At 30.5% G+C, this 11,826-nt stretch overlaps 2 protein-coding genes across 2 annotated transcripts in view; both read right to left on the bottom strand.

Annotated features, from left to right (window-relative positions):
• The window catches only part of LOC119674309 (neurogenic protein mastermind-like), a 596,927-nt gene that overhangs the window by 316,724 nt on the left and 268,377 nt on the right, over nucleotides 1-11,826 (bottom strand). The gene's annotated exons all lie outside the window — the stretch shown is intronic.
• LOC119676107 (COP9 signalosome complex subunit 7-like) lies at nucleotides 9,109-9,899 on the bottom strand. The gene is made up of 2 exons (XM_038087336.1): nucleotides 9,458-9,899; nucleotides 9,109-9,405 (listed from the first exon to the last, which is right to left on the bottom strand). Exons 1-2 carry the CDS (start codon nucleotides 9,656-9,658, stop codon nucleotides 9,136-9,138), a joined length of 471 nt encoding a protein of 156 aa, XP_037943264.1. The 5' UTR covers nucleotides 9,659-9,899; the 3' UTR covers nucleotides 9,109-9,135.

Here is an 11,826-nt window from a genome sequence, read left to right on the forward strand (position 1 = left end):
AAATACGAATAAGGATGCAAACGACATACATACAAACACAACTAAACACACACACACATTCAGACATACATTAGAACAAACAACGTCAAAAACAAAAGGTAAATACATTACATTATATCTGCGTAAAAGTCTCGGCATATCGTACCGTAAATGTCCTCAGGACATGCTGTGCCATAAAATTTATGTTCAGAGTAACAGAAGAAACATTAGAACTGCAATAAGGACTAAATGCAAAGAGAGTCACAGGTAAAAGGAAATGAAAATCAAAATCAAAATGAAAATGAAAATGAAAAACGCTCATTTACGACAAGTGCTGCAACTTACGATGTCGAAAGTGAGCAAGGAAGCAGACAGGGTGTAGAATAACAAAATATCTAAAAGTAATTGGTCATGAAGACTACAAGGAGACACTTTTTTCAAAATATTGTTTTGTATCAATAATCAATATCTATTATCTATTATAAAAAGAGAGCTTCCTCTTCAGTATGGTCAAGTTAAGTTTGTAGGTTAAATGACAGATCCTTTTAACCTAGGCTACGCTACTATATCAAATGGATGGTTCTGTTTTGTGACTGTCCTGATTTGGACTATGCCAGCAGACGAACACTGAGCGGTTATTTATGTACGCATATAATATTAGAAACTCTCCAACAACTCTCAATTTTAAGTACGAAATAATTATTATGGTCTCGGTGTTCCATTTTACTGGAAATCAAGAAGTCTGTTATTTTCGATTTTGTTTTATTTTTTTTTTTTTGGAATTATACATATAATATTAAAAATAAAATCAAGTGAGAGTTCTAGACTCTAGAAAGTCTAGAAAATTTTATTTTGATAAACATATATTTTAATATTATATTCTTTGTCTATTTTTTATCGAAAAGAAAACAGAAAAAATTTCAAAGTATTCAATAAAATTGTAATTTTATATATATTATGTTCCAGTACCTTTTCTATACTTTCTTAAAAGGAAATAATAAAACAGCTGAAAAGCTTGCGAAAGAGTGTGCCCTTCTATATAAAATAAATGTACTTAATGTAGAATGTTTGAGTTGGCCAGACCAATTCCAAAATGGTAGGGCAATCCAAATAGCTTATTCAAGGAGTCAACAACAGAAACATTGATAGATCTGTCAATTTAAATAGAACTAAACTCAAATTAATGACTGGGTTTTTAACTGATAGATTTCTTGTTACCATATTACAAATATACGACTAAAGCATAACGAAACTTGCAGATTTTGTGAAATCCATACTGAAACTCCAGTACCTCCATACATCTCATTGAACAAGACCAATAAAAGCCGGCTTGTTATGGCTTGTAAATAGTCTTGAATTGTACGAGTTAGCTTAGGGGGGATATCAGTGTAGGTCTTTCCAGGGGTATAGCATAATTGATCTCATGAATAGCTCTGTCCATTCTTCTAATAAAAATTATCATACACATTCACACAAAAGAGGAGGAAGTCTGTGGTTATACATACATATATTGTATATGATCTCACAAACAAATTAGACTAACCTTAAAAAGAATTGTAGTGCTTTAATAGAAAATAGAACTCAAATAAGAGGTGGAAGGAAAGATAAAAGCAATGTGCGCCTAAAAGTAAAAAATAAAAGCTCATGTCAGAATAAAATAGTCCAGATTCAAGAGTGAAGCCAATTTATTCTGTTTGTACGTTTGTTTTCCAATGTATGAGAACAATTCAAATGAAATATCTGGCATACTTGTAGGCTTGTAGCAGCTTCGAAATCACGTAGTACCTGCGATTTGTATCTGGAGAAGAAGAAGGAGTAGAATAATCCATGATGTTTTTTTGAGTTCAAAATAAGTTGCTGAAATCGCTTACCGAGCAGAGGGCGTAAGTTGTTGGGTAGAGTTCAATTTTTGGGTGTAAAAAAGCAGTAAATAAAAAATGAGCCATATTGAAAGTGATGCTGTGGAAGCCGTCAAGATGTAATTAAATGTATATTAATTTTAATTGAAAACGTTTTAAGTAAGCAAATAAAATCAGCATTTCACTCGTCGAGGGAAGGTACAAGAAACATAAACCGAAAGCAAATAGATTAAATATAATTCAACGCGTATAATTTTAAGTACATCAGAAAGGTTGAATAGAACATTACAAATCAACATAAAAATTAATAACGAAAATCTGTAAATAATTTATTTCTTAAACGTTTGATGAAATTTTGTTGTTCACGGAATATTTCCACAAATTAATTTCAGCGATTTACTGAATACTACTTAATGTCAGCGGTTGGAGCCAGTAACCAGGCAACGCCTGCTTTCAAATCTAGTAAAGTACAACAACTTTTTTATGTATTTGGCTTAACTTACAAAATCTGATTTGTCTGGTAATGAGAAAAGTCAGTAAAATGAATTTTCCAAACTTTTGCGTTATTTGTTTTCTTTCGGCTTACCCTTAATTAAGGATATTTTTTGGGAAATATAATATAGTTTGGCATGAGCTTGTTGCTGCTGCATCCAGAACAGAATAATCAAAGAAATTCGTTCGAAGTATGCAAACATTTTGTAGTTGATTAAATTGAATTTTAATTAATTGCTGTTAAAAGAGAATATATTACTTTTTATTGAAGTTTGTGCAGAGTATAGTATAGAGTATAGCACAGCCAAAAACAGACAAAGTCAATAAACATTTTTGTTTACAGACAGCACTTGAGAATTATCAGGTCGCTTTCGTAGAGTTCAAGTTATCTGCAGACTAACTTAAAATACTTTAAGAAATAAACATTGCTTAAATAAGCCAGAGAATTTCTTGGTTACAAATTACATATTTATGTTGTATAGGAATTAAAAACTGTATAATGACTGTTTCTTGAAAAACCAAATAATATGACAGATTTCAAATATTTCAATCAAATCAAGGGACAAGCTCATTATTTGTTAGCATTAAGAACCGCAAAACCAGCCACTACAAAGACCAGCATTCAGGGGTGAAACGAATAATAACACAAAATTTATGACATTTACGAGAAGTCACTAAAAAATGAACAAAACAACACAAAAATAAAAGAAACGAAAACAAGAGGAAATATTTTAATTCATCAAAGCTAAATACAAGGGCATAAAGTTGTTTTTGCATACTTTTAGGCGTACAACCTACAACAAGCGATGAAATATATAAAAAGAAAATCACGTTGCCGCTATCAGTGCTGACTTGTGGAATGATGGTTCCCCTACAAATACTCAAATTAAACTATAAAAACGCATGTAATAAAGAACAAAAACCTCACGCAAACAAATAAAAATATTTAAAAAGCTAATGAAGCAAAATAAATGAATAAATAAGTTTGCAAGAAGCAGCGTGCAGCAGCAGCTAGGAGCTAGGAGCAATCAGAAGGACTCCTTAATATATGGAAGTAGAAAATATTACACAGGCAGACAAAGACACACACAAGTGTATATGCTAATACCGACAAGAACATATATAAAAATGGAAGCCAGTCGAAATCAACTGTTATTGACGTGAAAAACAGCCTGAAGCATGTAAGACAAAAGTTATTTGCATACATTTGGGCGTATAATAAATTAAGGTAGAAGCAGCAATTTAATAGCGTAGCCACATTAAACAAATATTTTGATATTAAGCTAAAAAATTTGTATTTATGTTTAAATAAACTTTTTCAGATTTTCTGATTCCGGATTAATTGTATGTTTATAAAACAACAACAATGTGCAATTGTGAATATGTCGCCCGTCGTAGGCTCCGAATGAAAATTGCATCAACATATTTGCGTTAGAAGCAACTGCCTGCGGACTGAATTTTGTACACACGCACTACAACAACGTGTTCAATGCTCATGAATATGTTATATAAAGCCTAAAGTGCCATCGCTGTAGAATATTCAATAATGCATATTAAATACACCTGATTTGACGTCGATTTGGCAACAGTTGGTCAATAGGAAAACCTATAAGAGAGCTTAAAACCGAAATATGGTATTACAAGAGGAAAATTGGATGAAAAGAATTTCATTGATTTTTGTTAGTAGAGGAAGTCACAGCTTTAAAAATACTTTAAGCAACTTTTTTAATGCAAATTTATGGCTTTTGTGAAACTTTTTCAATTATGAATGAATGGATGCCAAAGAAACAGAATAAAGCTAAAGTACCTTCACAAGCTACTAAAGTAATCACAGTTATGTACATATAACTGAGTAAAAATACAAACAAATGAGTAGGTAAAAAAATTACTGACTTGTAAGTAGTAGTGAAGTGAAAACTTTATATTAGTTATTTAAAAAATATTCAATTTTTACTAAAGAACTATCAACTACAGCCAACAAAATTGAAAAATGCATAAAAGGAAGTTTAAAGCAAATAAAATAAGATATTATCTAGAAACTCCTAACCATGTACGATTTTATCAAAAAATTTAGAAGAATTTTTAATACAGATAGTTCGTTTATAAACAGAATTCGAAAATAAAGAGTTGTACATTTCGTAGTCTTGATTTATAAGAACTGTCGTTCAAAGCATCCTATGTTTCATATATTCAAGACATCACCCATTGAATGTATTAAAATTGTAAAAACTTACTAAAGAAAATGAAATCGACGTTTTACACCAAATTTTCTTCAGTGATGTACTTCATTTCTTTCTCAATGGACTTGTCAAACAAACAATATTGACACATCTAGAACAATCACATCTATAGGTTTTCATGTCGTAGAATTTGGACTGCAGGTTCGATAAACCGACCCTTTTTGCATATACGTTCACGTCGTGTTTTGACTTTCTAGCGCGAAGAATATCCCAATCGGGTGAATTTTCCTTTTGGTAATGGTAAAATCACGTGAATTTTCACCCCTAGATTGTTTGTGAATGGGATTTATGTGAAGAATACTCAAACTCGCGACGCTTTCAAAATATCATCCATCACACTATGGACTAGCTATTGTCAACTATTTGCCGACAAGCTATCGATAATCACATCAAAAGATCCCAGTACTGTAAGATGTCCCATGAAAGACATTTCAAATATGTTGTACTTCTTATTATATGGGAAGATCCAATCAAAATATTTCATATTGATCGAAATCTTAATTGAGGGAGAGAGAAATTAATTGTATTTATCTTTAATATTAATATCCAAAAAAGGTTACCCCGTATATGCAAAATGAATTGTTGAAGCAGATAAAGTAGCACTTATTAGACTTGGTATTATGAACCGTTGGAAAATGCGAAATCATAACTTGACCATATAAAGTCAAGATATGAATTTAAATAATATCACACTCGATGCATAATTGCAATCAAACTATTCAGTGTAACACTCTAGCTATCTCAGGTAACTTCAGCAGGTATCTTAGAAAAATTATGTGTAGGGTTACTGATTTATTTCGGGATTAAATTTATTTGATCAATTAGTATTGAAATTGATACGTGTCATATTTTAAAAATATCACTTAATAATTTTGATTTATAATGTTGAAAATATTTTTCATTTGTTTTCTATGTACATTAATACATAGACGGAAGAAAGCGGGTTTCTAACCCAACAAAAATTCTTCTTTCTCTCATTTACTAGCAACAATATAATTTCAGTAATTTGTAAATATTTCATAGGATTTCTTTTTTATATATTCTGGAATTCTTTTCCAAACTTTTTTGTACTTGTTTAGTCTTTCCTATGTTCTGATCTTCTATTAGTCTATTTCTATGTTCTTATCTTCCGCAATCACACAGAATTTCTTATCTATTTTCTCTAGTACTTCTTTAGTCAACTCCAAAAAAACTCACTTTTAACTATTATTATTTAACTATTATTTTTATTTCATATAATATATTGCTTTCTTTTCCATTTTCCAATATAATTATACATCACTATTAGGTTTTTGGTTTTTAGAAGAACCTTAACACAAAAGTGGAATAGGAATATTTAATTGTTTAATTCACACTTTCTATGTATTTATTTCACTTTGAGCTCAAAAAAATAATTTAGCTTCTAAAAAATTAATAGAAAGTGGAAACCAACACTCCTTAATGCTTTCGGCTAAATCAGAAAATATTTATTCATTCCGCTAATTAAAGTGAGGAGCTTCCAGGCAGTAAGTCGGACCTGTAAAAACTTATTACTGTTTTTTTAACTAATAGAAAATCAAATAAAAATAAACAGCGAAGACATGTAAAGTGAAATGATTTTTACTACAGGAAAATTTATGAAATTTAATAAAGAGAAAAATGTAAAGAAATATTTTCTAAAAATTTGGTTGCAGTTTGCGGGAACATCAATACTCTTCATACATATATTCAATTCTATCAATTCTAAATCAGAAACTTATTGTAAAAGAGTACTTATGTTATGTAGAAAAGTAATTTGATATTTAATCAATTGAAAGAAATCTTAATTTTTTAAAGCTATATTAATACATCTTTGGGCTTCAACAAGACATTTAGCTCAAAAACAAGTTCATTTTTCACTACTTATTTCTGTTCACTGACTCTTAAGCGCAAGTATTCACTCATTTCAAAATCACTCATTCGCTTCCTATTCACAAATAAGAAATCTTAGTTCAAAAATTGGTTTCTTATATCTTTCTTTGGTATTTCCAAGTGTCGAACTCATTAAATATTATCTGATATTTTATAATCAGATAAAACATAGACAAATTTTCAAACACTCATGTTTTATCAATGCATTGATGTTTCCTAATTCATACCAATATAGTGTTTCCTAACACTACAAGAGGTGAGAAGACTAGAAAGACTTTTAGGTGGAGCATAGCATGAAACACGGTTCGAGACGTGTCTTTCGCTTGCACCACAAAGAGCATGACGAAATAATGTAACCTTTTCACATTTGTGTAAAGGGTATAGAAATCACAAAAGAGTATAAAAATTTGCCGAGTGAACTTTTGCATTTACTGCAATTAATTACAGGTGGGAAATTGCGGTACCGACATATGCATTCATAGCATTTTTAATGTGTATAATGCGGAAACAATGACTTGTGTAAAACACGTTCAAGTAGTGAAAGAAAGGTAGCTAGCTAGCGTACTAAACGTTAAAATGGACTCAACTGAGTTAAATGTAATAGTGCAACTAAATCGTTTCAGATACCTTCTATGAGATGCCACATTGCGGATATGGGACTATATTGAAGTGTTTGTGTGTCAGTTTCGTTAAATACTTGAAAATGTGGCACTCATTCTTATGTTACTTATTGAGTTTTTAACGCAAAGTAAGTGTGAAGTTTCTGCTCTAGGTAGTTGTATCAGGTTATGGATACGTGCCGCATGTTGCTAGTCATTTGCATTTTCTGCAGTTTTTGCGTTCATCTCCAATTCGCTGGATGCCGCGCTAACACATTAAAATGCAACGCATATTGTGTTGATACTCATTGTGTGGCTAATAAAAAAAAAACACATGTGACAGAAATGCTCTTATAATTAAGCACTAACATGAAAACTACATTTCGCTTGGAGTGTTTATTTTATATTTAATAGATATAAACGAGAAGAGTTGCACACTTTTTTGTTCTTGTATCCTATGTTATTTCTAAGCAAGAGTTACTTCTAAGTAAATATGGAACATTCAAAGAAACGTTGAGTCTATATGTACTGATTGCTACGTAAACGAAAAATTGTTGTATGGCAAAAAAGTTGAGGTCGCTTTCTATATAACAATAAAAAGCAATTACAAAGCTTCGCACTAATTCCAATAGTAGTCGTATCGTGATGTAGATGAACAATATCAGCTTTTTGATTCACCATTAGTAGTTAATAATTTCACTAAAGGATATTCGCACTTCATAACAGTTCGTTCTACCAAGACATTACCAATACCTGCACTCAACATTCAGATACAATTACAAAATAACACAGTTTTAAAAATAGTAGAACACATCTCCGCGAGTCCCAACAACAACAATGTGCTGGTAACATTTATTGGCATCGATGACTGAATGTCGACCGTTAGTACCTATGGAGTACTAACTAACGGCTTAAGCAATAATCCTCTTCAACTCAATCACAAGATTTATACATGCATATACACATATATAAATCATTTGAACCATATGGATATATATTTGCGCTTGACTATAAAAGACTCTAAATGACTATAAATGACTCAATGCATATAAGATTCGGATAATTGCATTAATATTATTTATATTAAATAAGAGAAAAATGTACATATACGCCTTACAAGATATTGCATCTAAAATTACAAGACTGCAAAAAATTCTTTGCTTTTCAGCTGTTGTTAGTTATTATATTATTATAGTTATATAAAACGCGTTATAAAAACCAAACATTGAGAACACGATAATGTTAACCCACATTAGGCTCTAGGCGCACCAAGAAAATGTAATGTAACAAGAAAATTTAAAATAATTTACTTTAAAATAAAAAATGTTCAAAGTGGGTAAACGTTAAGCAAAGTTAACGCAAAGATAAGAAAAAAATGTTGCAACGTCAGCGAGGAAGGTTGAACAGTTCGTTAAAGATTCTAGAAGCCACTTGAGGAGACAAACTTGTTAAAAGGAAACAACTACAAAAGCATAAAAATAATTAATTATACTGTGGTAAGTTTTCAAAAGTAGCAACGCACGTTCCTCTGGAGTAAAAAGTTTTCAACTGCAACTGCAACCGCAACTGCAACCATAAAGCAGAAGTTGAAATGGTAACCGCATTTGCGTGGCAGAAATTACAAACAGAAATATTGTAAAGCTAAGCATAAAACAGTAAGCGTAGGAGGCGTTTAAGGCAATATAAATGATAAGTTACAAAGTTCCAACTATAACATCCAGTTGTTCTTTTGCTCAAGTTGTTAACAGACTAAGAGACTTGAATATAGTACGTTATATTATATTATGTATACATAAATACACAGTTAATTCAATTTTAAAGAGTTAAAGAATTACAAAAATCATTTTCAAATATATATTTAAAATAAATGTTAAAGAAATCGAAAATAAAGTGTTGATACACTATATTAACAGCAAAAAGAAATAAGAAATAGTTCGTACACACACCTATTTGTATTCGCTAAACATCGAAATACATAGAATGTTATTTAGGTTTTCTGCATGAATTACCTCTGAATTCGTTTCAAAACACCAATGAATAAGTTGTGTTCAACAAAATTCTTGTGATTTATAAAGACTAATATACGCACTTACCAGCATAAATTGCTTCAATAATTATATCTTCCAATTGGCGCACGACAGTAATTTCCAATTCCTCCATTAATAAATCGTATTTTATGCATTTTCTCTTAACAGCCATCGACACAATAGTTAGCTGCTGTAATTTTTTCAACATCACTGGTGTTAGGTCTATATAATCTTCCTGTTTCTGTTTGTATTCTTTATAAGTGCCATAAGCAAACAATTCCAATGTTTTATAGTACTTAGCGTTTAAACCAGTTTTAAGCTGCAACATAAAAAAATTAGTTTTTACAAAACGCTTAACAACATATACGCACCTCTGCGACGTTTGGCATTCCTAAAAGTTCTGCAAATACATAAATCCCTGGTGCTTCTAAGACCTGCTTTACCAACTCCAAAATCGCCTGGCCATGGGCCGTCTTTGCCAACAAGCAGAATTGTTGTAATCGATTTTGCGCAGCTTCCACATTACTTGGCTGAACTTGCTCGTTATCAGACATTGTTTCATCTCTAGTCATTTTATTATGTATTATTATTACGATAGCAGTTTTAATGAAAAATATGTAATAAAATGTTTTTTGGAGCACCGGCAAGCAAACAAATAAATTTTACAAGCACTCAACAGCTGATTTTGAAATGTCAAATGCAGTGTACGTTCAGCACATGCACTTCAAAACCATGAGACAGAGCTGTTTGGGGTGAAAACTTTTTGATCAAAATGAATCAGCACTACATGTTAATATGATTCTTAAATAATATTTCTCAAGATATTAATGAATATGAAGAAATAATTTATACAAATATGACAGTTATTTTAAGAATCTCTTTTCGTATAGAATTTTCAACTTGTTTACACTTTAATGACCTTTAATGCCCAATTGCACAGTCATCTCAAGTTTCAAGATCAACTGAAATATGAATAAGTGAGCAAGGTTGATTACTTAAACAGGACTTATGTCAGTTATGAATTCTAAGTTCGGACTATGACATCAGCGCTAAGTGTTTAAACATTTACTTTAAGTGTTAAGCTGACAACGAAGTAGGAAACCCAAATGATTGGCATACCATCTTGTTAAATATACGTATTACGTAGACAAACAAATTTATTAATTTTTATGTTACTATTTTGTTGTGTAATAAATATATTCAATAAAGTTTTAAACAGCGATATCTCGAGCTATACAGATATTTAAAAAAGTTGTTTAGAATAACAAAATTTATTAAAATCCTTTCTAATTATAGTAATGCTAAAGCATCGAAAAAAAAATAATATAATAGTTGAAAAGTTATTAAGCTAAAATTAGATTTTTAAAGGGGAGGAATCTAAAAATATATATAAGTATCAACAAAAATGTGATTTGTGACTATTTAGGTAGATTAAACACTATTTTTTTACAGAATGTATCGATAAATAACTGTTAAAATATGAAAATAAAAATATATAACAATACTGTTTTGTATTCGGCTCTTATTAAAATATTACATCATTGTGTTCTCAAACATACGCGATGTCAAAATTAATTGATAATAGTACGTTCACACTGTCTCATTTAGGCAGTTGCTTATATATATTAATGATTGAACGTGCACATTATGAGCTCATTTATGCGACTGATAAAACTTTTATGAACTTCACATAACAATATATCACACAAAAAAAAATATATAATTGATATATTAAATCATACATATTCATATTATATATCAAACCGCAAAATAGTCGGTTTTAGCGGTCTTAAGTCTCACACTATGGCTTTTGATGCTTTACACCTACCGACAAGAAAGCGTGCATTTGCGCACTCTTTATTAATGCACTCAATCATTTGTAGGTAAATTTTTGGTTAAAAATACATGATTTTTGGATCACGTAAAGAGCTTTCATTCTTGTAAAATGTTCTCTACTAAGTTACTCTCTCTTGATTCGTTTTTCAACACATCTTCAGTAAATAAGTTTTCTAACACTTATCCTTCTGTTTTATTTTGTTCTTTTATTTTTTTATTTTATAAAGTTTATATTATTTTAGTGATATTATTTAAATTAGTTTGTTTTTCTTAAACAGTTTTAATCTTTCCTAAGTTTTATTTAAACTTTTTATTTGTGAAATAATTAGTGCAAAGAGCAACAAGTGGAAACACTATTGTGATGAGAAGCTGAATTATTAAGTGCACCTTTACTTCACGTTTATTTTGCAACTTATTTTTGTTACAATGAATCGTGATGACCAATTGTTTTGGTTTCACGGAAAAATATCTCGTGAAGAAGCAGAAACATTGTTGATGGAAGGTAAATTAAAACCGTATTGATGACTATTTCAATGTGTTACATATTTATATTATTTAAATAATTAAGAGGGCAAAGTGGATGGAGCATTCCTTGTTCGAGAAAGTAATACTGCAAGTGGTGATTTTGTGCTTAATGTTTTATATAAGGTGAGTATTTATTTACATATTTATCTATTGTTGACAGAAACTAATCACGATGATGATTTATTTTGTATGATAGGGTCAAGTTTGCCATTATCAAATTCGACGACATGGTGAAGACGCTTTTTTTTCAATTGATGACAAAGTCAAAATATTACATGGTCTCGATACCTTGGTCGAATTCTATAAGCAAGGATCAAATGGTATTGTCACTCGTCTAACAGTACGAGTTAAAAAAGATCTACCTCCAAACGATTCACGC

The sequence above is a fragment of the Teleopsis dalmanni genome, chromosome 2, assembly GCF_002237135.1.
Source record: "Teleopsis dalmanni isolate 2A chromosome 2, ASM223713v2, whole genome shotgun sequence".
NCBI lineage: Eukaryota > Metazoa > Arthropoda > Insecta > Diptera > Diopsidae > Teleopsis > Teleopsis dalmanni.